The sequence below is a fragment of the Catharus ustulatus genome, chromosome 3 (genome assembly GCF_009819885.2).
Source record: "Catharus ustulatus isolate bCatUst1 chromosome 3, bCatUst1.pri.v2, whole genome shotgun sequence".
Taxonomy (NCBI): Eukaryota; Metazoa; Chordata; class Aves; order Passeriformes; family Turdidae; genus Catharus; species Catharus ustulatus.
In genome coordinates this window covers 15051485-15078391 of record NC_046223.1, presented here as the reverse complement: position 1 = coordinate 15078391, position 26907 = coordinate 15051485, and the positions used below count along the sequence as shown (strand labels likewise).

At 42.6% G+C, this 26907-nt stretch overlaps 1 protein-coding gene across 28 annotated transcripts in view; it reads right to left on the bottom strand.

The window, feature by feature from the left end:
* NRXN1 (neurexin 1) overlaps positions 1-26907 on the bottom strand; it is a 682314-nt gene that overhangs the window by 258314 nt on the left and 397093 nt on the right. The window contains exon 1 of one of the 28 annotated variants that reach the window (XM_033055094.2): positions 18233-19348. The exons of 24 other annotated variants lie outside the window; for them this stretch is intronic. In XM_033055094.2, the coding sequence (XP_032910985.1) occupies positions 18233-18473 (241 nt within the window). In that variant the 5' untranslated portion in view covers positions 18474-19348. Of the gene's footprint in view, positions 1-18232; positions 19349-26907 lie in introns of those variants that run through there. 3 more of the 28 variants (XM_033055092.2, XM_033055093.2, XM_033055091.2) reach the window with 3 other exon arrangements.

Below are 26907 nucleotides of genomic sequence, written 5' to 3'. Positions count from 1 at the left end.
GTACACTCAGGGGAGCTTCTTACCCCTGCAGTTATCTCACCTTTGATTCTTATAGCCTGAATCTCTCTTCAGGGACTGAAGGACGTGACAGCTTTTGATGAAACTACCAAAGATCCAAAGCCAAAGTAGCAGCAGGACACTTAGCAGTTTTTCAGGCAGAAGCCATGACTAGATGTCACAGTGCAGCTGGTCTGAAGCTGTCCCCTAAACTCAACCAGCCTAGAACTAAATAAACCCCTGGGTGAACATGAATAGGTTGCATTCAAATCTACACAGGGACCCTTGGCCAATCTATTCTGCCCTAAATGCAGATTATCACTGTCCAGGGACCTGGGTGGTGTTAAAGCCAGACCAGTCAGCTGTCTAGACAAGGGAGTTTTGAATCTCCTATTTCAGGATCTGAACAATAAAACAGGTTGTTGGATCCCAGAAAGTGTGTGCTGTCTCTGTCTCTGCCCCATGGATCCCGTAACAAGTGGATGGCACAGTCTATTCATGTCCCTTTCAGGATTTACTACACTGGGATTTAGGTCATAGCACTTCACTGAATATCACCTACACCTTAGCATAAGCTCAGGAAGAAAGAATCCTCTCTAAAGCCTTAATATGTGTAGAAAACACCTGTGTTTATGAAAAACAATGGTTCTCCCCAGAGTACAGTAGTATCTGCTACCATAAGGAAATCCATCAAAAATTATTATCTAGTTTAGGACAAAGCAGCCTTTTATAGGCCGTAAGTGTAACTGGAACACTCATAACTTATTCCAATTAGCTGCAAGTCCTGACATAGCAGGTGGCAGCAGTGCATCCATTACTATAATGTGGAAAATATATGGTGCATGGCAACAGGCAGTTGTATTTGTCTTGATTATGGAACCTGGAAATAGCACTTTCTATCCTATCTGCTGTGCAAAAATCATTTTTTCTGACCCTCGAATGGAAACAAGCCTTTAACAACGTACACAGGTGACACTTCCTTCTGCTAAATGAATATCAGGGCTGAGTCTTCTATGGACACTTAAACACCCATTACAAGAGAATTTGATTGTGAACATGAAGTAGAAAAAAGCCAAAAAGAATTTTAGGTTATATAGGCACTTCGAAATCTCCCAAGCTAGGGGAGGGAAAAGATCCTTCTTACCACAGTACACAAGGCAACAGTAGTACATGCACTAATAGCACATGTGAAATTATAAACTTTTGTTTCCCTTCTGGAAACAGTAATTATTTGTCATTATTGCTTTGAACCCATGCTGCAATTTCAGGTTTCCCTCTAGTCAATTCAGCCATAGGAGATCTGGATCTAAACTCAGCCTGTCTTCTTAACCATGCTAATGTATCAATGGGAATTATATAAACACAGCAGCTACTTCATCATTTCCACCACAGATGCCTAAAATATGAAAGATCAAACACAAGTAGACAGTTAATGTTTTACTATATTCTATTGTTAGAGAAAAAGAAATGTGTGTTGCAATTGGAAATGAGAGATTCCTGTACAGTCAAACAAGACATAAAAATTCCTGAAGAAATAATATCCTGATACTCTTGCTGATCCTTTGGCTGAACCATGTTTTAAAGCAGTGGATTACACTGTTGCAAATTCCTGATGTAAGAACAATACATATTCTCTTTTTAAACAATAATTACAGAATATTATTCCTTATCCATTCATGCATGAAATATTTTACTCAAGATTGTTACCTGTCACAGCACAAGCTGGTTTGTAGCTAGGCAATTAATTCAGTCTTTGATAAGAAATTCAGTTCGATTAGCCTGGTTCAATAAACAGGCCCTAGGTGTACAAAGGATGGGATGGGATGGGATGGGATGGGATGGGATGGGATGGGATGGGATGGGATGGGATGGGATGGGATGGGATGGGATGGGATGGGATGGGATGGGATGGGATGGGATGGGATGGGATGGGATGGGATGGGATGGGATGGGATGGGGGATAGGAGATTTCACCCAATGATGTTCCATCCTAAGCTGCAGACACCCACTGGTCAGAGGGCTGGGAAGGCTGAACTCTCAATCAATCAGCTGTCATAAGTCAGGGAATTCAAACCCTCTACTTAAGAAGGGTTCAGGATAATAAAGAAGTTTCTGTCAGATAGATCACAGAGGGTCATGTCATCTCTGTCTCCAACCACGACCCCAGATAACACTAGTTACCAGCCCTACAGGAGGCACAGAGGTATTTTTAATTTACCAGTGGGGAGCCTGAGAACAACTGGAAATAAAACTCCCCACTCCTGCTCTGGTGAAATACTCCATGGAAATAGTCATGCTTGGGAGACACACAGAAAGCTGAAATCACACACCTTTGTATACAAAGGCAGTTTTTGAGAGAAGACACAAGTACATAAAGTCTAATTTTTAAGGATACAGGAGATCAGCATCTGGCTCATTAAACATTTCAACTGAATTTCTATCTTAGCTATCTTAATAATGTCTTATTGTCTTGATGCTTGCAATGTGTATTGGTTTTTGCTGGCATAGAGCTCAACTTCTTTCTATTACTCAGCTATGGGGCTGTGGTTTAGATTTATGCTGGCAGCAGTGTTGGTAATTCAGGGGTATTCTGGTTATTCCTGAGCAGGGCTAACATGCAGCTGAGATCTTTTCTGTTCCTCATCCCAACCCACCAGCCAGCAGTGAGGCACACAAGGAGTTGAGAGGAGACACAGCTGGGACAGCAAAATGTCCAAAAGGACATTCCATACCCTATGGCCTCACACTCAGCATGTTAAGCTGGGGGAGAGAGGAAGGAAGAAGAGGGGGGGACATTTGGTGGGGTGGTGTTCGTCTTCCCAAGTCAGTATTACATGTGATGAAGCCCTGCTGTCCTAGGGATGGTTAAACACCTGTCTGCCTGCCCATGGGAAGGGAAGGGGTGGAAAAAGTCCTCGGTTTGTTTTGCTTGCATGCATGACTTTTACTTTACTTATTAAATTGTCTTTATCTCAAAAGAGTTTTGTCACTTTAACTCTCCTGATTCTCTCCCCCGTGCCACAGGTGGTGGTGGGTGAGTGAGTGAGTGCAAGCCTTGCTTGGTGCCTGGGTTTGAATCATGACACAAGTCCTATTAAAAGGAAAATGTACACACACAAATACATTAATATACACACAAGTCTGCTTAAAAAGCCCATAATTTTGAACCCAGCACAGATTTCCAAAGATGACGGGTGAAGACAGCGGAAGGTTTATAGCACAACCAGGAAACTAGCTTAACAAGGGAATGGTATTATTGGTGGTGAAACTTGGGTATCTGGTACATCCACACAAACCCATGGATAGTCTGCCTCTTCTGCAGACTCTGCTCTCCTTCAAGGCTCCTAACTTACCATATTTACCACGCCTGAAAATGACTGATTTGGCCCTTATGTAGGTGTATTTTCAGAAAAGCATATTTATGTAGGAGGCAAAACATTACTTTCTTCTCTCAATAAAGAATTATTGGTAAAAGAAAAACAAAAATTACAACTGTTTTCCATTTAAAGTCATCTTTTCTGATAGGGACTAGATGAAAGACCGAAAATTCTAAGTATAATCTTTTTTTTCACATGCATGAATTAGTATATGGGACAGCTAAATGCCAACTGGTATCATCATCATGCCTACCAAGTTAAAAGACAGTGTTTTGTTATTCTTACTAACCATTTGTGGGGGAAATTTTAATTCTGAAAGCAAAAGTGGCCTGTCAAAAATACTCTGTTAAAAGAAATTTTAAAAGAAGAGACAGGAAATGTTCATGCATATTGTTCATTTAAAGAAAAAAAAAAGACTATGCTGCAGAAGATAACAAAAATTATGCATAAGTAGTGGTCCATGCAAACTTTCAGCAAGGCTTTAGCCTGTTGTTTTCATTTATATTTAAAATACAAAGACGTTTTAATTAAATTAGCATTTATATAGAGAGTTCTTAATTTAATGGAACATTTAAGAAATACCCAGCATATAAAATGACATCCTTTAAATTGCTAAAATACCAGCTAATATTTCAGCATGTGTCGCTTTCATTTCAGGGATAATTCATTTGCCTGTCTGGGCAATAGTGTTTACCTTATACAATTTTTATCCACTAAAGACTCTATTGCTACATAAGATTCCCAGGAACATAAAACAAGCAGCAGTGAAAGCCCTTTGTCTCTTTAAATTAAACAGGACTGTCCATATCTTGTGAGGCATTAGCTTCCCTTCCCAGCTACCAGGTGGGGATGCTGGTCAGGCTGGAAAGAGAGCTGCAGTTCCCTGACACACCAGGAAAGTTCTCCTGCTTCTGGAGTTTGTAGGAATGAGGAGGAAGTTTTATCCACTGGTGCAATCACACCTTTGTTAAGATAACTCTCACTGACATTTGCAGAGACCAGCATCTTCAACAGGTCTGCCAGCACAAATGCTTTTAAAAGCAACACAGATGCCAAACCTAACTGGCAACCTTCCTGGAAGGTGTGGTTATGGAACACTGCAAAGCACAACTTCCAACTGTCTGTCAGGAAAGGATCTGACCTAGGTGTTTCTGAGCAGGGTCAGCAGCACCCTCTGTATCTCTGGTACAGACACACCTCAGGGACAGGCCTGATGGAAAGACCTGAAAGTCACAGCTTGGCAGCACCTTGAGCTGGCGAGGACGAGGCTCATTCAATCACTATGAACACAGGATGCAGAAACTTCATACAATGCTAAAGTTTGCTTATATTTAAATTTTTTCTGGCCTATCTGAGTAATGATGTCAGAGAGAGGTTATTGTGCATAATATTAGTGAATCTGCCACAGTCTGTGTGTATTGAAATTAGACCCAAAACAAGTTTACTGGCCAAAACACAATAATTTGAATTAGCAACACTGAGTGCCAGTGGTGACACTACCTAGAGACCCAAATCTGAAATGCAAAGGACAAGCAGGGAACTGGAGAGGCCTCTTCTCTGAAATCTGTTACAATCTTGGATTCTATTTCCTGGAAAACTACTAGTAAGAGATGAATTTACTGAGAAATTGTAATTGTTTTTTCCCTTAACACAATTTAATACACTTTATCAGATAATTAAAACTGCAAAGCTGCAAGGTAAATGTTCTAAAGAGTATTTGGCTGACTGACTGACTGCAAAAGAAAACAAAGATAGAGAATTAAGATAGAATGGTTGAACATGGCAATACATCCTGACTTCTTTAAAAGGGCTATCTATAAATATTAGATATACGTCAATATATTTGAACTACTATACCTTCATTTATACCGGCATATTTAACTCCTTGACAATTATGCAATATAACTCAGAACATTGGGATTGATGTCTCTGCTGAAATCAAAAACAAGAAACCTTTTATACATTGCTAAGTACTCTTCAAGAATATTTAATGGGCTCCAGTGAAGATGCAACTAGGGTATATCTAAAGTAATGGAATAAGCTGTCCTCTAGCTCTGTTTATTAGGAAATACATCATTATTAAATCTTAATCCATTCCATAAGAAAATAAGTGAAGGAGGAATAACTGTAGCAAGATGGATAGCCTATTAGAAGAAGATCTAAGAATACCTTTATTTCACAATTGGATTAGAGGTATGACAGACTGCCACATAGCAAAAAAAAGGTCTGTGCCATTTATCAAGGAATCTAAAATTTGATAAAATGCATGTGTGTGCAGAAGGATCGTTTCATAAACACATTTAAGTGAATATGATACAATAAATTGAGCCTATGGACATGTGCTGAATAATTATTTATGATAGCAGTAAAATGTGGTGGTGGCATTTATTATTCCAGGGTTTTCTCCATGACAGGTAGTGGCTTTTTTCCCTTTCTAATTATGATTTAGTGCTACATCTTCATTTTTAGTTTTTCTACTGCATATATGCACTGAACCTATACTGTATAAAAAAAAAAAAAAATGCCTCAACAAAATTGAAAACTTAATACCACCCTGCAGATCTAAAGCCCAAGAAAACATCTTTCTACATCAGAGAATACAAATTTGCCTAGTACCTCCAAGATCTACTAAACTATCTCATTAACATTACATTTCTATTAAATAAGAGTAATGCTCCCTGGTTTCTCATCTCTTTTTGCTATAAGTGAACAAAGTTATAAAGATGCCAAAGAAACAAAAGGACACTGATTTGAATTTTATGCCAAATAAACCTTGTTATGAGGAACTAAACAGACTTCATCAATGCAGAGATTTTGTAGTGGACAAGTTCCATCCACAATACTTTGGTACATATTGTTAGTGTGCATTCAGTAAAATCTGGACTTTTAGGGACAATCTTCAGCCCCATCCTCCTGCAATTCTTATTTGCATCCGCTCCTCTCTACAGAGATCACTCGTGCTAGTGTAACATGAAAGAGGATTTCAGTTCATGGGGAACAGCTTATTAATTTTACACAGCTCTTGAGCTATTTTGAAACCTACCCTGAAGAGTACTGTCAGCAGTGAAGAGTGATTATTTCCTCAGCTTTCTTGTCTTTTTCTATTCAATCCATCTGCTTAGCACAATGGACTCACAACCTTTGACTGAAATTTCTAGATGCCACCATAATACAAATATTAAAAACTGCAACATCCACTAAGATAAGAAATAAAAGACATGCTACATGACATATTATTAAAAAAAAAAATTAAAGAAAGCTACTGCTGACCTTCTTTCTGTGACTGCTGGCTCTTCATGTCTGTGGATATTGCACATGGTAAATCAGACAGTCTCACTGCAATCTAGAAAGCCTTGGCCCGTCATTGTCACGAAAAATGGCCTGTGAAATCATTCAGATGAACTGCTAATTATGCTAACAGTCCTACAGTAAATGAAAGCAACTAATCCTTTTCAACAAAGCTGTCTTCATTGAATGAAATCCTCACCTCATTCACATTCACTCATGGAATAGAGAGAACCTTCCCTACTGATGCCAACATTCAAACATCCAGAGCAATTACATGGAGAGCGAACATTTAAATGGCAAACAATATCTGTAAAACAAAATGACAGGAGGTGAAGCCACTAGTCCAAATCTCGACTCAATGCATTATGACTGGCCTTCTCACTTAATAGACATCAGATACCGTGAGCAACTGGAATTACAAGATAAGCAGAGAACAATATTTAAAGGAACTGCCCCTCTTATGGACACAAAAATGTAAGCAATGATGGGGAGTTTGGGACGATTTTACTTATACCAAAGACAGGCAAAGCTCATCTGTGATGGGATGAGGGCACAAAGTTTGGTGTTCTGCCACACACATAGATCCGTATTTCAGTCCTTTTCTACATTGAAAATAATTAGAGTAGCTCTATAAAAATCAAACCAGATACCTGTGCAGTTACTCCTGGAGGAGGGGCGAGGGAAAACCAGAAATTTTCACAAGGAGAAAATATGTCTGTTTATGTTAAACTAAGGTATGCTCTCTGCTCAACTCATTCTCCTTTTCTTCTTGTCCTCTGCCATGTCTTTGCATGTTTATCTGTTTTGGTTTATTTCCACATGTCATTTCTGTGAATTCCACAGTGTGACCAGCACAGCAGAGGAAGGAAGAGTGGTATTTGTTCAGTAACTAGCAGGTTATTTTAATGCTCCTGGATCTTAGCATTGGCACAACACAATGGAATGAAATGGCAACACAGAACCCTTTCATTCCTTTTCCCATTCCAGGCTGCTGTATGACTTATGGAGAGAGAATTTTCACATTTAGGTAGGCAAAGCTGGATGTATTCCTGGGAAAAAACACATGGCTGCTCATTAACAAACACAAGCAAAGGCAGAGCAGAATAATCCTTAACCTGTGCTGTGCTGGTTTTTTGGATTGACATGCAGCAGTGGGAAGAGCCCTGCCCAAGGAATTGCTCACAGAGGGACGACTGAAGGCCAGCATACGCTGAGCCAGCATGGGATCTGCTCTAAGCTGTGCCAGTGGAGAGCAGGGTGTTACACACTCTGGCCATGCCTCAGATTCAGCCCTTACGTCACGGGCAAGTGCACAAGGGACACAGAGGGAATTTTCAGGTGGCAAATTTGGCCAGTGGGTGATTTCTTTCAGTCATTCAAGAGGAGGGTAATGCAAAGCTGATTCACTGTGTCTCAGATCCTCTCTGCAAAACAGGAATAACCAATCCAGACAAGCCTGTGCCAAGGTAGGCAGCAGTGCTGGAAAGACACCAGTGCACATGCAGGACAAGGGTTACTGCATGTGCTAGTTTTCCACATGACAGAAACAGAGGTTTTTTAGCAATGTTGAACTCATTTTCACTGTCTCATTTAGCAATAATGACTGCTCATATTCTTCCTCTGATCTTCCTTTTTCGGCAAACTATGCTTTGTCAATTAACTGACCCTACAGAATACAAAAGTACCACCACACGCTGTATGCACATGTAAATTTATTCCTAGATTATAAATATATATATGGGGGTATTTTTTAGTTTTTCTTCCATTTCAATTAATTACATTTGGAAAAAGGAAATAAGGAAGAGAGTGATGATCAAATAGCAGCTGGGCTCAAGTTACAGTAATTTCACGACCATAAGGCGCACCGGATTATAAGGCGCACTTCCTGGTGTCGGCAAATTTCCGAACTTTTGCCGATATATAAGGCACACTGGACTATAAGGTGCACTTTCTTTTTTGCAGCGAGGATCTGCTGCCGGCTCCCCCCGCGCGGTTGCTGGTCGAGGTCCCGCCTCCACCTGACAGCTGCAGCACAGCGGGCTTGCCTGTACCCAGCAGCCGCGGCTCTGTGGCCCCGCCTCTACCTGGCAGCCGTGGCTCTGCCGGTTCCCCCCGTGGCTCACGGTTCTCACTTCTGGGTTGGCAAATTTCCGAACTTTGTCCATATATAAGGCGTACCGGACTATAAGGTGCACTCCCGGGTTCGGGCCAAAATTTTAGTCAAAAGGGTGGGCCTTATAGTCGTGAAATTACTGTAATTACTTGAAACAAACAAACAAATTTTTGCAAAATCCCAACTTATTTATTTGCTCACACCACTGCTGCTATGACCAGTCTTTCTCACACCTCCAGCAGTTGTATTGAAACACTGACATTGGTCCCTATCTCAAGTGCCAGCAAAACCAATATAGGATACACTGATTTCACTGAAACCGCCTTTTCAAAGTCTTTAAGTTCCCTGGCATGGAAATGTTGTCCATTGTCATACAAGAACAATGAATAGATAGGATCTCAGGAATCTTTAGGTGAGTCACTTGTGATTTATGTCAGCATCATAGCTGTCTCTATTGATATGTAGAAGATATATCACATGTTTTTTCCCAGTTTAATTATTTACCTTTGCTGACCTCAGGTTCTTTGAAGCTAAGTTTCTGCAGGCTTATATGGGAGCTGCATTTTCATTTAGATAATCATACAACCGACAAAAACCACTGCTAGCTACTACTGAAATTTAAGTGTCTGGGTTAGGCATTTATAGGCCACTGTTCTTCTTAGCAGACCAATAACTCCTCTTATCTGCATGATTAACTGCAGTTTTGCAGTGTTTTGCACAGTAAGAAAGTCAAACATCTCAAAATTAAATGCTTGTTTTTGCTGTTGTTGCTACAAAATTATGTTGCTACTACTCCTTCTTAACCAAGTTCCCTCTGTAAATTCCATACAGTGGATTTTACTACACTCATGTCAGACAACAGCTAAAGCTGTCAAATTGTGCTGAGTGGTGAAAAGAAGTTTCAAGAGCTAATGTGAGAAAATGCTATAAAAGTTAAAAATCATCATTACAAAATAAGTTCTGGCTTCAATCTTAGTGTATGACTGCGTTCCCATTAGAAGTCAGCACAGGCAGTATAATCATTTGGCCTATGTACCCTCATACATAACACTTTCTAACCAACAATTTCTAACACCACCATATTGCAAGTCTCTTAGACATAGGACTCGAAAAATAAAGTCTTCGAATTGATGAGGTATAACGGGAGCAGTTATACTCCCACAAGTTCAGTAGAATTTCCAAGAAATAAAGAGTTGCTTGGAAAAACTTTCAAGCAATAAAATAACTGTATTCTTTACCGTCACCTTCACTTGCCCATGTAATGCTCTATTCAGCCTCACTTGAGATAACAGGTTATTTAGGAAGAGGACGTTCACAGCATTTCTATTTTTTTTAGAGTAATCAACAGCAGTATTTGAGAGCTGCTCTGATGCCAGGGTTGGGGTACATGCCCCAGGCAGATTTAAAATCCACAGCAAGGCAAACTGCAAACACAAACCAGCCTGAGAAGAGGATGAGTGGAAAGATGGAGCTTGGATGAGCGCCACAGAATGTTTTGACCAACTGGGACACCAGGATTTTAGGATGAATCCATTTAGACACAGCCAAAGGGGCTAATCTCACATCTGTTGCTTTGTCACAACTTCTAAACTCCACTCTGTGGGCACTGACTATCCAAACCCAAAATAACAGCATGATTCAATTCATGCTCATATGTTTTCCATAAATATGGCAATGTATTATATTCACTGAAAGCTCCCTCATAATTCTTGTCACATGAAATAAAGTGAACACATCCACTAACTGTATCCAAAAAATTCAAAAAATACACGTGTTTGCATTATTATTTGCAATATTTTGTTCACAGTTTAGGCAGCATTGTTTTAGGGGAGGGGGACCAGGACAGAAGTGCTGTGTGTTTGAGACACATTGTGTCTGACAGAGGCAAAACAAATCACGTCATGAAGTGGAAATTTTGAGTTTAACCTCAATAAAATCAAATCAGGTTTTGGTCGACAATTACAAACAGTGCCTTTTATAGCACTGAGTTCCTTCACATCTTTTCATCTCCGCTGGTCAGTCAGGAGGAGCCACACCCGTGGCAATTTGTCCCCATCTCCTCTCCACCTACTTCCCAGGCCTCTAGACTGCTGTCACTGAGAAAGGCAACCAACTCCAGTGATTCAGCAATACAAACACGGATTAAGACCATATCTGATTCTTCTTCAAGGTAAAGAAACTTTCTCACGTTTTTTGAAATTTCTCCAAGTCTAGTCATTCTCTGTTCTTCTTTATTTTACAAATGCAGATGAGCTGAATTAATTAAGTATATTAGAGAAGCCCTAACTCAGTTGCAGATATTCAAGGATAAAAGAACACGTTTAGAAAGCAGTCAACTTGCTTTAGAAGCTTGTTGTCATTTCTTTGCATGTACAGCCACAATAAAAGAGAACTAAAGAAAGAGTTAACACTTCTAACATTTTGGAATAGCTGTCCAAGGGCATCCCCTGCTAAGGCCCTCGAACACTGGAAGGATCTGAGTAAATCTTCTGTTGCTGAGCCTCCGTCTCTCCCTGTTTGAGCAACAAGATCTTCAGGATATATCTAGCCATGGAACTTAAAGGAAGACTTGTCCTTGTGCTACTTACAGTTCAAATATGTGGAACAAACAAACAAAAAGACTATGTACGTTCCTCACCATTCCAGGTAAACCCTGCCTCAGCTCCAACCTTGTCTGGCCTTCTGGGATTCAGGATCCCAGATATCATGTACTTATTCTAGAAGCACACTTTCTTTGCCAACCAAGCCCCAGAAAAAAAAGCTTTTGGACTCTTAGGCCACCTACAGTGAATGAGCCAGCCATACCCTTAATCTGGGTTGTTTTGATGGATTGGACCGTTTCACTGCTTTCAGAAATCCAGAATTATTTTTTCCTACAGTGGTTCAATAATCACAGGTCAGAGATGATGACTACTTCTAACCATGGCATCCTCCCTACCAACTTATCCCAGTCCTATGGAGCGACATCCAGCAGCACTTTTCTTCTCTCCTCCTTTCCCACTTTATTTCACTGGCTCATTTTTTTTCAGTCAATTAATGGGGAAAGGAATCATTAATTTTATTGTTCTGACCAGTTGCATCTATGGTTAATGACTATTGTCACTGAGTAGTTTTTTACATTTTCAATTCTTGGAGAAACTCTCTCCAACTCACCACTATGGATTACTTTCTCCTATCATGGAACAACTGTGATATGTAAGAACATGCATGTGCCCGTGCACAAATGTATATAAAGTCATGAGAAAGAGGCAGGGAAGGTTCTTCCAGACATCCATGTAGCTGTTCAGAAGGAAAATAATATCTAAATGTTGGTAAGTACATGGCCCCTCTGTGTTTGTTGCTTTTAATTGTATAGAATGGTGGTTTTATTTATAATAAACTTTCATCAAATTAGACTATTCCATTCTCCTCATAATCACAGCTATATTCACAAGTTAGCTTATTATCACAGCAAGATCTATCAGCTCTGCCTACACTGTATTTACAAACTAGAAAGGAAGTTGTTAGCTTAGAAAAATGCGTTACAGATACTGAGATAGACATGAGGACAGCAAACTTAATCACAGTGAGATAAATTAACTGAGTCTGGGGAAAGACAAGAAGGAGGTCAGCAATGTCACCTTGATTACTCAGAAAGGTTAAGAACTACTGCAAACTTTGACCAAGGAAAGACAAAAGATAAACTTCAGTGAACTAAACTACGTGATCTATCGAAATCAAAATAATCAAGCTTGGTTCACCATGGTAATGACTATCTGGGTGAGAAAGGGGAGAAAATGTTAGAACTGCAGAATTGGTTGTGCTTAAATCACACTGGGCAGAGTAGTTTTGTCTACTAAGTTCTTCCTTGGAAAATGAAGAGACAGAAGGAAATTTCCCTTTAAAGTCAAGTCGACTTTCCACTATCAGAAAAAAATCCATCTTTGAACATTAGAAACAGCAGGAAGTACACTGCATTGAGGGCTAAATTAATTTCTTCTGATAACTTCTTTCAAACAGTATTTGATTAAAATACAATAGACATGCTTTAAATCTAAAAATCATGATTACCACAGGCTGAGGCAAAAGTGGTGTTGCTGATAAGTGACAACAGCATTGTTATTTATTTAGCTCTTGTAAAGGCACCCCAGTCAATCAATAGCTATGCATGTACCAAGGCAGTGGGACTTGTATAAAGATGCTTATCAGAAATCCATGGGCAACATTCCACTTTTGATTACAGTGCTGCAGACTGTCCCCAATCCTGCTGAAGACTGTGTGCCTCCTTGACAAGCCATACTGACAGAAATAATAATATAGAAACCCCACTTCCTAATATGCATATCCAACTGCACAGCCAATTAACCACTATGCTGACTGAAATTGCTTTGTTATTCATTCCATTCCAACTGATGTTAATACTTTGGCAGCTGATGGGGATAATAACTGATGGAGCACATTGGGAATTTTGAAAGGGGATATAAAATTTATATAATTTAAAGACATTGAGAAAGCTACTATGCTTCACAGTCTTAAAACCTGAAAATGTCTAAATGTTTTCTGTAAGAAGTACTCAGAGCAAGAGAATCAGTATGTATTGGAAAATCTGTGAATGAAAAGGAGGCATTTAAAAAGATTGTGATATACAAACAGGTTTGAAATAACATTAAAAAAGGCAATTATAAGATGAAAATGAGACTTTTTCACCTCTACCTCTAACATCACACTGAGTAACAATGCTTGAACACCTGGAAACATTTACATTTGATGTTTTAATTAAAATATAACACTTTTCTGCAACATAAGCACATTGTAACCAAAAAACTGTCACTTCATTTATCCTAATCCCTAAAACCATTTGGTTTATTACCTTTATATACCAAAATAATAATTCCAGTATATTAAAAAAAATAGTTGAGGGCCATAAAATTATTTTACCTACACTAATAAGTTGGGGTTTTTTCACAAAAATAGAGTGTTTTCTATAGACTATAGGGACATCTTTCAAAGTTGTCTACATCATATATTTCACAATGGTGATATAAATTATTCCACTTCCCTGATGCAATTCTAGTCCTGCAGTTCTTATTTGGTGAAAACTCCTGTGGAGTTCAACAGGCATCTTCCCTGAACAAGGGCTGCCTGACCAGGCTGCTTTATCCAGTACCAGTGAGCTGGTGACTCTGCTGCAGAAGTCTCTCCAAATGGACATCATTTGGGTGAATGCAGAGCACATGAACTCTACCAAAAATGGTGAAGCAGAGCCTGGAAGAAGCTGGCCTAGTTCAGGAGTGGGAGATCAATATGTGTGTCCCTGCTGCCACATCATGCTCTGGATGGAAAACACTGAAGGAGTGGATGTGCTGTGGTAACACACCATCCTCATCTCTCAGCTCCAAAACATGCCAACTTTCATTCCTCAAAACTCTCATTTTCCACAAACCAAGTCTTCCTGCTCAGGAACTTGGCTGCTGAAGCTCAACCTCCTAAATCCCTCTATTGTTCCACCACAAAGGTCCCTAGCACCAACCCAAACTGCCACTTTCTTAAGATCTACTCCCAGGTCCCCATTCCATTTACTTCAGACTGTCTCTGCTCCTCCTAAATCCTTGCCCACACGTTGGTCCTAAGCCTCATCAAGTCAAATCTCTTCTGGCAGCTAATTCAGGCCCTTAACTACACAACCCCTACTACACACAGAACTTAGTTCTTTCTGTTCTGCCTGTCAGCATGTGCCCCCTATTCCCTCCCCATTTTTGCCTTTTCTTTCTGAGCACATGCAAATACTAACATGCAGATTCCGTAATTCACCTCCTGGTTCCTATTCCCACAAATTTAAAATAAAAACAAACAAAAAAAACAACCAAACAAAAACCACCAGGATCAGTTTGCACTTAGCCTCAACAAGATTCTGAGAGCGCAGAAAGGAGAAGCAATCAGAAGTGGGCACATTGTGCTTGTCCTTTAGTAACTGAATTGGGGAGCCATAAAAGAGTAGACAGTAAAGAAGTGTTTGCAAGAAGGCAGGAGTGAATGAGGATGATGACAGCTATCCATATGGCTACACTTTTAGCATATTCAACATGCAATTTTCCCTTCACACATGATCCATCATGTTCCTGGATTCTTAAAGAAACAGCCTTTCTTAATTTAAAGTTACCAAGGAAGTTGCAACCTCTTTCCCTTTTTATGGGTTTTGCCATGGACCATCCCTGCTTTTGTAATCTAGAGTATGAACTAGTTGTCCTAGAGAAAAAACCCAGAAAAACAGACTTCATGGTAGATACAGCTACAGCAAAAGCAATAGCCACCTCTTCAAATGGATCAAGGAAACAAATAATCAAATAAATCACATGCTACAAGAGACCACTGGTGAGGGCTGAGCAGAGTATGATTTATATTTGTGAACATTAGTCTTTTACTTCTCAGTACTTCTCTTTGCAATGTTAATGCTATGATACACAGAATTATTTTCCTATTCCTTCCCGTGGCTAAACTTTCACATCTTTCACACATCTTTCACCTGAATGCAATGAAAGTAAGAAAGCAAAATTGAAAAATCATTTGGCCAGGTTAGAAAGACGTTTAATTTTGACTTTTAGTGTATTGAAAGACTGTGTGCTGAACCACTTTTTGTTTAATATGATGAGCTAATTGCTTGGTTGGGATTCTGTTTATGTCTCTGTGAGGCACAATACTGTCCAGTAAAACCACATGAGATCACACTACTAAGCAAAATCCCAGCAAAATTACCTGATGAGAATGTGAGCAGCAAGATTGTAGTTTGTTTTTTTAAAAGAAATGGAGGCAATCCAACCATGCTGGGCTTTTGGCTTTGCTGATACTACTAGCTGAAATTGTGTTGGCTCAAGGAAAACTGAAAGATTAAAAAAAATAAACCCAAGAGGGTGGCAGTGTCAGGGCTAGTCAGTGGCAGGGGTAAAGGGAAACGGTGTGGGTGTCTGAGGACTGTGGTGACGTTTATTGAGTGCCTGAACAAAGTGATCATTTCTCCTTTCTTTCACACTTCTAATTCACCATATTAGAGAGCAATGCTTCCATTTGGGATTGATTAATTGACCTGCCCTAAAAGCTCTTTTCTACTTTTAGCAGGTATGATGCTGCAAAAAAGCTGACAAAGTAACAAAAAAAGCTGCTATGAGGTCACCATAAAAACTGTGATTTTTAAATGTACAATTGTATTAGACTAGAATAAAATATCTGCAAAACTGAATGGAGCTATGGTTGAAGGATACAAGCCTGAGAAGCAAATTCTCACCCAGCTAAATCAGCAGGGGCTAGGGACACTGGAGAGGAGCAGGTAAGGAACAAGCACACAAACACACACTCCCTTCTCTCTCACTCAGTTCCCTCTGACAGATGCTTGGAGATGCAGTGTTGGGCTCCACAGGAACTGTGCCCAACACTGCTCAGCCTAAGACAGAAATGCTTCTGTCAGGCTTACAGAAGCAAATGGGAACACCTCTCTGAAGAATTAATAACAAAAAAGAATTAAATGTTTTAAAATGCTGTCAGACAGCAGAATTTCTCACAAGCACAGGAAAGCAGAATTATAAAGTAAACATTCTGAAATGCCACCTTATGACAGAGAACATCCCTCTTTTCATAAAATCAGTTACTTAACTTCTGGAGAGGCTCCTGGGCTTCCCTATGAAGTCCTTAAGTGGCAGCTCCACCTCTTCATATTTCATTTTCTTTAACAAGACTTATTTCTTCTGAGAAACCTGCATTTTTACAAGTCACCCTTTGACTGGGTCCAAGTTAATGTTTTCTGGCAAAAGGTGTGATTTTAAAATGCTTTCTAAGGAATTGTAGCTGGTACCTTTGCAATCATGTTTCTTTCCCCTTCATCCTTTTAGCCTTCCCTCAAATGAATAACAAGTCCCTACATGATAACCACATATGGGCAGAAATTGAGAACAGTAAGAATATACATAAATGTGCACACACGTACATCTTTAGTTCTTCCCTGTAGCACATACATCACAGAACATGCAGCATTCTCAATCTTGCACTGCCTCAAGTGCACTACAGAGTGCTGGCCTGAATTTCTCAATTGTTTTGGTTTTAATTAGCCCAGTCATACAAGTTTTTAGGAAATGATAAAATGCTTAAGAAGAGGCATTTCTGTGCACTTCATCTATTCTAGCAGTTATGTATCAGAGATTATGTAGCACACAGTGGGAGTTTTCAGGTAAACAGTGCTCCCGTTTCCACCAATACCAGCATTGTTAATCACTGGAAAAAATCCAGTAATTCCCAACTACCTCGTGCCTGCAACTAGGTCATCTTGCACAGAGAAGCAAAGGTTAAGTACAAGATCTGTTTTTCACTTTGCAAAGACTGTAAATGACATCGCATGGTCGTGCAAATGAAGCAAGGCAACACGAGAAAATGAAGAAGAATGAAGCTGTATAATCTAATCAGAAACCAACAAAGGGGTTTCTTCTCTTTCTCCCTCGAAGACAAAGGGAGGCTTTAAATCCTTAAAGCACAATCTGGTGTTTCGGTTTCCTTGACAGCTTTTGGTACTACCGAACATATATATATATGCGCACCTATTCTACATGTGTTGATGTGCAGGTTGTCACAAGTCTGCGTGCAAAAAGAAAGAGAACTACACGGGGCTCTCCAAAAAGCACTGAAGCAGCTTCCTGTCACTTCACAAACTAACTACCGGAGCACTGTCGTTCTTAAGCAAAATGTATTTGCACCTGGAAAGAATTTCATCTCCGCCCCTTTGCTGCCCGCTACAGTGGGCATCGCCTCCCTCAGCGTCCTCAGCGCTTACCGCTCCCCCGATCCCCAGCATAATGAGCTGACCTTTGCTTTAGTTCACCGACTTTCGACCAAGGTAATGAACTGGAAGCAGCACCACCACCAGCAGCGGTTTAAGCAGCGCTCCGGCTCTCTCCCCGCCCCTCGCTCCGCGCCGGGGTCCCCGGGCGCCCTGCCCTGCCCTGCCTCCGCCGTGGGGGCGGCTTGCCCTGAGCCTGTGTCCCCGCACCGGGGCAGGGAGGGGACGGGCTGGGGGGAAACCAGGCGGGGCGCTCCCAGCCGGGGCCGCAGCTCCGGGCGCCTCCGGGCTGGGCTTTCCAGGCGGCTCCTCTGCGCCGGGGCAGGGAGCGGCGGGCTGCGGGAGAGCCTCCGCTCCAGCGCCTGCCCCGAGCCCGCGGGGAGCACGGCACGGGCACGCCGCCAGCCCCGGGGGATGCCCGGCGGCCCCGGCAGCATCCCCCGCCCAGCCGGGACCGGCCGAGCCCCCAGCAAACCGGGAGCGGCGGGACGGGCCGGACCCCGCCCGACGGGGCTCCCGGCGGGCCCGGCCCCGCAGCCCAGCCCTTCCTCCCCCGCCGTGTTCCTCATCCTCCCCCCGAGCGCCGCCGCAGCCCGCGCCTGACCTCTGCGGGGCGGCGCGCCCCCGAGCGCACAGGGACCGAGCGGCACCCGAACCCACCGTGTCCACCTCGCAAGGAAGCCGGTGACCTGTAGATAGCGATAGGCACTGAATGATGTTTGCTGCTGCCGTGGAAATGGTGAATGTGGTGAGCGCCCAAACTGGAGGCGCCCCACGCCACCCCAAGGAGGCCGCTGAGAGTGAGCGGGACTATCCAGAGCAGGGCCAAGCGGCCGCCGGCGCTGCTGCTGCCGCTGCTGGCGGGTCCCGGCTCCGGGCTGCCCTTAAGGAGCACCCCCATCCTCCGGTGCTCGGCGAGCCGGCCCGCGGCGTCCTCGGGAGGAGCAGCAGCCACAGCAACGGAGGCAAACTTTGGGCAGAGGCGCTCGCACACTCGCACACGGCGCTGGCTGCGGCTCACGGCACCAGGCGAGCCATCTCTTCCCTTTGAGAAAGCCTATGAGGATCCTTTTCTCCAGGTCTTCTTCTACCCAAAACAATCCGAGACATAGTCAGAGAATCCAGGCAGTTTAGAGCCTTCGCAAAGAGGTGGAAGTGGGGAAAAGCCCCGCGCCCAAACAATCGCTAGTTTCAGCTTTCCCGGGGCTGGTGCTCATTAACAATACTCCACAGTTGCAAGGTCTACGAGAAAGCCAAGCATTCCCCCATCCTCAGTAATCCACAGTGTAGCCAATCATGCCACATTTCTGCTAAGAAAGAGAAAAGGGGATGCCACTCCATCAGCCAGCGCTGGGAAAGCAGAGAAAAATCAAACTGCTGCTCTTCCCTCCATTCATCTCCAAACTGGTGAGCCCTCACCGAGCGAGCTCTCTCCCGGCGCGCACACACACTCACACTCGCTAACACACACTCACACACTCGCACACGCCGCCAGACAATAATCAGGCTGCTCCGGCAATCTCAGTGGTCTGGCTATTGACAGTAATACCCGAGGATGTTTTCAGGGAGAATAGTGCACCCTTATGAAAGAAGCTGGGAAAAAAAAAAAATAAATAAAAATAAGCATGCTTGCGAGGAGCAGGGCTATGCAAATCTGCAGTCTCCGAACAGCAAATCGCTGAGGCTTGGATGCAATGCAGAGGACGAGCCTATGTTAAAGAGGGAGGCTGAGTTCAGCTCCCACACAGTCGCGCTGCCTCTCCTCAGCCTTTCGGGAGCCGCGCACTTCCAGAACGCGGCTTGGGCGGTGTGGAGGGGACACACACACACACACACTCACACATACACACACACTCACACGCCTCTCCTCCCCACCCGCGCCGCGGAGTCAGCAGCACGGCAGGAGCACTTCCCCTCCTCCGATAGTTCTGAGGTATCACTGCCTTGAAAACCCACTTTCATCTTGAAAAGAACGATTTCGGGGTCTTTTAATTGGCCTAAACTTGGTCCATCAGATGTTTCCCTCCGTCTGTTCGGGCGCCGGCTGTGATTATCCGCTAATTGCGCGCACGGCGCCGAACAAAGAGTTACCGGGATTTTCTCCGGCACTACTCAACTACCGCACCTCGGCCGCCCACCGCAGCCGCGGCCGCAAACTGGGCTGAAAAAAAATCCTTTCTGGGCCGAGCTCCCCCGCGCTGCAGGGCGGCGCCGGCAGCTCCCTCATCGCCACCCGGGTGCGGGGCCCCGCCGCGGCGCTGCCCCACGCCTACCCCCAAAACAGGGAGAAGGGCTACTCTACACCACCACCACTCCCGCACAGACACACACACAGCGCCGAGGGTGCCGTGGGAGTCGATGTCACGTCTAGAAGCCAAGGGTCGGCATTCTAAGGGCCGAGCCATCACCCCGCGGCGGGTCCTGCGCCCCCCGGAGCCGGGCGCGGAGGCGCATCCCCTGCAGTACCGCACCTGGGCACAGCAGGGTGTGCGAGCCGCACACTCCCGGCCCTCCTCTCTCTCCCCCTCCCTCCCTCCCTCCTTCCTCCGCTTTCAGCCTGCCGTAGATCTTGTGCCATGCCTTCAGCAGCATGAGATCATGGGTGCGGGGTGCGGATGCGTGAAAGCAAGAGGGCGAGCGGTGGGCGTGAGAATGGAGGTTTTTTTATACATTTCGCGTTAATTTAAACGAGAACCGCTGCAATTCGCCGAGGCGCTAATCCCCGCGGGTGCGAAGGGAAGTCACGACCTTTGCTCGCTGCGTAGGCTGAGGAGCGGGGAAGGTGTTTGGCCCCGGCTCCGCTGAGCCCAGGGCGGATCTCTGCCCCCGGCGGAAGAAACGCCCTTGGCCGCGGGGTCGCGCACAGTGACGAGAGCACCCCGAACCCCGGAGCAGGGGCGAGCAAGGGGCAGCTCCTGCCCTGTGCTGGTCACACCCCTGCCCACCTGCACGCCTGGCATCGCAGCCCAAAGTTTTGCCAAGACGCCGAGGTAAATGACAACAAAGCCTTAAGGCAGGGAGGAAAGCAGCACTGCCCGAGCCCTCTCTGCGCTCCGTGGAAGGGCAGACACACACCCCGAGGGAAGCCCGCACTCGCCCTGGCCCGGGGGAGCGGCCTGGAGAGGAGGGGACCACCCTGTAACACCCCCGGCTCGCCAGAGGGAAAGGCAGCTTAGGAGAAAGTCAGTGACTTTCCAAAAAGTCTCCAAAAGCTTCCGTGTGAAAGAAGAAACACCAATTTCCCAAACTATTATCTTTCAACTGTCATGCAGTCATGCACTGTCACCTTCTTAAAAAAAAAAACAAAAAAAACCCCCAAAAGATAACAATTCTCTAAGTTTTGGAGTTCGAGAAAGAAGGGAAAAAAGGTATGAAACCTTAAAGAAACGTCAGCCTGGATTCGACAGCTCTCATAAAATTAAACCTCCTGATATATGTTTCCTGTTCATGCAAGTAATGTGTGTTGGAAATTTCATCCATAAATACCACTAGGTCTCCTATCAATCGACTCAGGAAACAAAATATTTCAGACAGTGGAGCCAATTTTTCATTAAACTGTTCACATGTTGCTGCCGTTTTAGAAACAGGCAGTAGTTGACTGTAAGAACAATTCTAGACATCCTATAGACGAGGAACTTAAAATTGTTATCACTCCTCTGAAATAGGAAGCCGGTGTTGCCAACCGTGTGACGATACAGTTGGCAACGCAGTTGTACAGATAAAATTTCACTTGGCAAGTCCCGTCTAGACTAACTCTGCTGTGCTGTTTTCAGGCCGCCATCAGGAGCTGCATTGTGCTAGCTCACAGTGGGAATTTCCCTGCCGGCACCCAGGAAAGCATGGCTCCGTCCCCATCGGGGGATTCCCCATTAGGTGGAACCTTGCCGAGAGAGGCTTTTCGCAGATCCCTCCCAGCCTGAGCACAGGTTTTTCGGCTTTGGTTGAAGACCCACTTTGGTGTGGATTCAGAAGGACTTTGTGGAAGCACTCTGTTGTTGGATATCTTCTCAGTTTAAGTACCTTAATCTAAATTCTTACTCCATCTACTGTGCCAAGGAGGCCTAAAGTGCTTAAAAAACAAGGACAAATGAATAAAATGTTTAGGTACTTCCAAGGTACTTCATTTAATATTTTACTGAAGATAAAAGGGAGTTTTAAGTGCTCTACTTTATTAAATATGTACTATTTATGCAGTGCACATACACAACTGCCACTAAAGTTTCTAGTTTCAATCTGTGCCTGGAGACTACTCAGTGAAGGTTTTTTTTTCCATCAGATAGATTATAATGAGTCATTTTTAGGTGCTACATTATGATATTAAACATTACTTAGAGACCGTTAAATTAATGGATTGTTTTGCTGCTGAGCATCCAAACCAAGATTTGCGTATACAAAGGCCAAATCTTCACCAAAATATTTGGGCATCTAACTCTTACTGAAGTGCCCTATTAAAGTGTGAATGGGGTGACTGCCCTCTAAATAGGCATCTCTGGATCTGATAATGTGATCAGCACCTTGGGTGTAGCAACTCTAATTTTAACAACGTTTGACATTTTTCTGGCTCTGCACTCTGAGCCACAAACAAGAGAGGACTATCCATGTTTCATGGGGGAGAAGGGTGATCTAATGCAGTGCAAGGGTGAGAAATGGGAGAGAATTAATTTGCAGAAAATATTAGAAGATTGAAAATTAAAAGAATACCAGGAAGGTGAAGAAAGAAGTGTGTACAAAACCAAGATGGAGACAGGAAGGCCAAAGAGGGACATTCTAGTAAAATCCTCTCTTGCTCAATTTTTTTTTTTTTTTTTGTGTTTTCAGCAAGCTAATAAAACTTCTTTATGATTTGAAGCAAATCCTAGTAGTCAGACACTTATACTTTTTGTATGTTTTGATGTAAAGAAGGTTGTAGGTGAGTGTCATTCTCTTTCCTCAAGTAGTGAGTGATAGAGCAAGAAGAAATGGCCTCAAGTTATGACAGGGAAAGTTTAGATTGGATATTTGGGAAAATTCCTACAAGTATTGTCAAGCATTGGAACAGGCTGCCCAGGGGGAACAGGATGCCCAGGGAAGTGGTGAATTATTCATACCTGGAAGTATTTAAAAGACCTGTAGAGATTCAGATTAGATATTGGGAAGAAATTCTTTACTGTGAGGGTGGTGAGCCACTGGAACAGTTTGCCCAGAGAAGCTGTGGATGCCTCACCCCTGGAAGTGTTCAAGGCCAGGCTGGATGGAGCTCTGAGAAACCTGGTCTAGTGGTCCCTGTCCATGGCAGGGAGATTGGAACAAGATCATGTTAAAGGTCCCTTCCAACCCAAACCATTCCAGGTTTCTATGTGGCACTTAGGAACATGATTCAGTGGCCTTGACAGTGCTAGGTTAACGGTTATCCTAGAGGTCTCTTCCAACCTAAACGGTCCCATGATTCTGTGACTCTATTAAAAAAGTTTAATTGGATATTTTGGCAGTTGGAGTTAGGCTTTTTAATGACAAATGACAAATAAGCTAAAGGCTTCTGCAAGTAAACACTATAAAAACCGAATGTAAGCAGCATTTCTTATTTTAAATGCTTGCCTTTTTACCCCCTGCTGACATAAGAGCATGATTTTTTCTTAGCTGAGGACTAACTGAAGTTGAAATAACCTGGTTTTAATCCCCAAGGACATAGAATTGTACTTCCAGCACAATCAACATGCTGGTATCACTCTGTGAAGGTTTACTCAAAGAATGAAAAAGTGGTATACAAGAAAGCAATGGACAAGAGTTTACGTAAACAAATAAATGTTCCACTGCAGGCATATGAATAAAATGTAAAAATGAACTCTAGTGTTCACAAGATAGTTTTTAGTATCTCAAGAACTTAGCTCAGTGAAGTTAGTCCCTTTAACTCTTACCCCATGCAGGTCATATTGGTAGCAAATGTGACTTTTAATCAAGGTATTTCCACCAAATGAGCTCTGTTAATACCAGTAGGCTCCTAAATTTTTTGAGAAAAAATATCCTTATTGTAAGAACACATCTTTTCCTAATTTGTTCTAGTGTCATTATGCTCCTAATGCTCCTAAAGAAAATTTATACAAACAAGAAAAGTACTCCCATAAGTATAGTTTACATTACTCCCTCAAATAAAATCAGATACTTCTTGCTGGCATGACCAATCTCCCTGCAACAGTACAGAGAGATCAGCTAGGATGGACAACTTCAGCAACACCAGCAAAACTGAAGAGCAGACCATGCCTTAGGCCAGCAGAAGTTGTCAGTTAAATTCAGGGCTCCTTTTGGTTAAGTGCCACCTTATGCAACCACGCTCCTCCGGCCGCCACTCCTGCACTTAGTGTTGTAACATCCACCCTTAAATTCCTGAAGCTTAAGTGCTGTTCAGCAAAATAATAAGAAAAAACAATGAAAAATACCCAACCCAAAACACCTCCACAAATATCTGTATTTATATTACAGGAATACTGTGTAATTAACTGTGGAGAGCTTTAACACATTACCAATGTTTTACGTTACAGGTTTTCCCCACTACTAGGCTTGCACTCTCCCTTAAATTGAAAATACATGGACATTGTGTGATTACAATTACACAGATCAGAATTTATGTTTATCCAGCCTGCAGACAGAGGCTTAGAGAAGAAAACAGTCAAGCTAATGTTTCCTCTTTCCACTATAAACACTGCTGAATGCAATGACCTATACACTGTATCTCCCAGTACTTTTACTGATGTCTCATAACAGTGGAGGTGGTAACATTCCTCTTTTAAACAGCAGAGAATGTTCCTTTCAAAAGCCAGTTAATTGCAAGATACTGAACCAAGGCCTGTCATTCATGTCCAGCTTGTGTCCTAACCCTACATAACCTAGGGCGGAAATTGCTTATGCCAATAAACTTTATCACTTGAAGACTTAGAAGGTAAAAAATATGATCCTAAGGGAATGAATGAAGTATTTGTGCAGCTATAAAACACACAGAAATTCAAAATTTTGGTAATCATGTGAGAAAGGGGAGCTTACAAAGGAAATACTTAGGCTGCTTTCTCTGTAGTGTAGCTATTCTTTCTCTATGCACAGTTCAAAACAAATCCTGGTACAGTTAATAAGCCTTTCTGTCCATCCAGATAGGCTTAAATCTTCCTAATAAATGTTTCTTGACTCTGTCTGTATAAAGTAATCTCTTTCTCTCTATTCTTTGCTGTCAAAATCAAGCTGATTTTCATTTTGTTTCATTTCATTGAAGACATGCACACAAGCTAGATCTTTTCAATTTAGAACAGAAGGGGCTTGTGGAGAACATTTTGAAGTGGGGAATTTTGACTTTGAGGAGAAGTTCCCTCTTTGTCTTTGTCTGAAATAGCTCTTGTGGGTCCAGAGGTCACTGGGGCTCTTTGCCAAGTTTGTCCATCCTTACTTAACTTTGGCCTGGTTTGAGCTGGCTTGAGGAGGATGGCTCAGAATCCACTGGGGGTTGGCTTTTGGTGGCTCCCAGTGCTGCAATGCCACTTAATGTTTTTTTGTTTGTTTTTTGGGTGTGGTTTTTTGTTTGTTTTTTTGGTTTTTTGGGGGTTTTTTTTGGTGGTTTAACTTGGCAAAAAGGTTTTCTAACACTTCGTGTAGCTTCCCCCTTCGACTCCAACCAAAAGCCAAAGGAAATAAGGCCAAGTCCATCTGCATGTACATAGAGGAATTTAGGAGATCTGTAGTCCTGTAGCAAACTGTCTCCAGCCCTGTTCTCTGTGGGCTACCATGAGTGGTTAATTCTGTGGGCACTTAGGCTGCTTCTGCAGAACCTGCAAAAGTCTCTCTGACTTTTCCCAGTGCTGCTGCAGGAATTGGCACTGCATTGCCACAGAAAAGCGAAATCCCTGGTACAGCTTGAATGCTACTGATTTGAACTTCTCAGCAAACACTCCAGCTAGGGACAAAAAACAAGCCACCACAAAAATAGCTTGTAAATTAGTCATCAAGAAGTTTGGTGACAAATGCTAATAACAGAGCCCAGTATTCTGCTCTTTTGTATCCAGTACAAGCATATGAAGCATATGCAAAACTTATTTTTTGATAAAAGCCTCGAGAAATAAGAAACGTGTGTGTATTACAGAGCTGTTTGCAGCACTTGATATTGTTTACCATGTGCAATAACTGAGATATTAAGTACCATGTCAAGGAAAGCTCACAACAGACTGAGTGCAACAGCCACAAAATGAGCCTCAAAATGGGGAAATTGAGTTTAAAGACCTTGCAAGGCCAAGCTGATTGCTTTTTTGTTGTTGTTGGTTGGTTGGCTTGGTTTTTTGGTAGGAAGCCCACTAGTAGCCAAGAGAGCCTTAATTAGTATTTGTGGAGCACTAAAGTCAGGAGTGCATTTTTAAGCAGGGTTTCCTGACAGGATTTCTAGGATATCACTCATTATGGCTTATGATCATCACACAGCACCCGTCACGTTTTTTGGCCTGGGTCAAGAAGGGGATGTACAGTGAAGTTCCACCTCCTGCCTTCCTTGAACACATTAGTCCTGCTTCAGTCTTGGCAAAGAAAGGGATAAAATGCAGCCATCTACTTTTTGTCCAGTGCAATACATTGCTTCAGACTCCAGACAGCAGCAGTGCTACAAGTCAGCAGTAGAAGAAACTGAATTTAAAAAGCAGAGTTGCAAGGAGATGACTTCAACTTTTGGCAGTCATAAGTTGAAAATGTTCAAATATTTATTTAGCTTTAAGCTTCTTTCTTCTTTTTCTTTCCCCCAGAAAAAGTGTCACTGTTGTGCAGAACACATTTGTAAAGCCAAGCAAATTTCCTATAGCTGAGTTATGAACCTCTGAACATACAGGTTTAAAATGAAAATGCTGACATAATCTTAAATGTAGTGGCACAAATACTGCCACTACAATAATCCTTGTAATCTAATATATTAGCCCTAGGGGGATGGAAACTGAATTGCTGGTCTCAGACAGCCTTTCTGAGGCTCAATTCAAATTGCACAATTATTCTACATCCTTCAAGTTCTTTAAAATACATTTCAGATGCAGTATTGTACATTCCAAAATATTTCTGCTACAGACATTGATTTGACTTTTTTTTTTCCCTACTTTAAAGAGATATATGACCTCGGAGGCATGTGAAAAATCATTAATCAAGTTTGTACTGTGTAGCACTCTTTTGTGTGTGAAAGACTACTTTTTTTCTAGATTCCCTGAGTTATGTTGCCAAGGTGATTCCCCCAGAGAGCCATGTGTTTATCTTGACAGGTGTTAGTGAGATCTGGGGAATCTCAATGGAATTGTTACTGGTTGCTTTGAGGTACAGTAGAAAACATTAAGTCTGCCAACTAATGAACT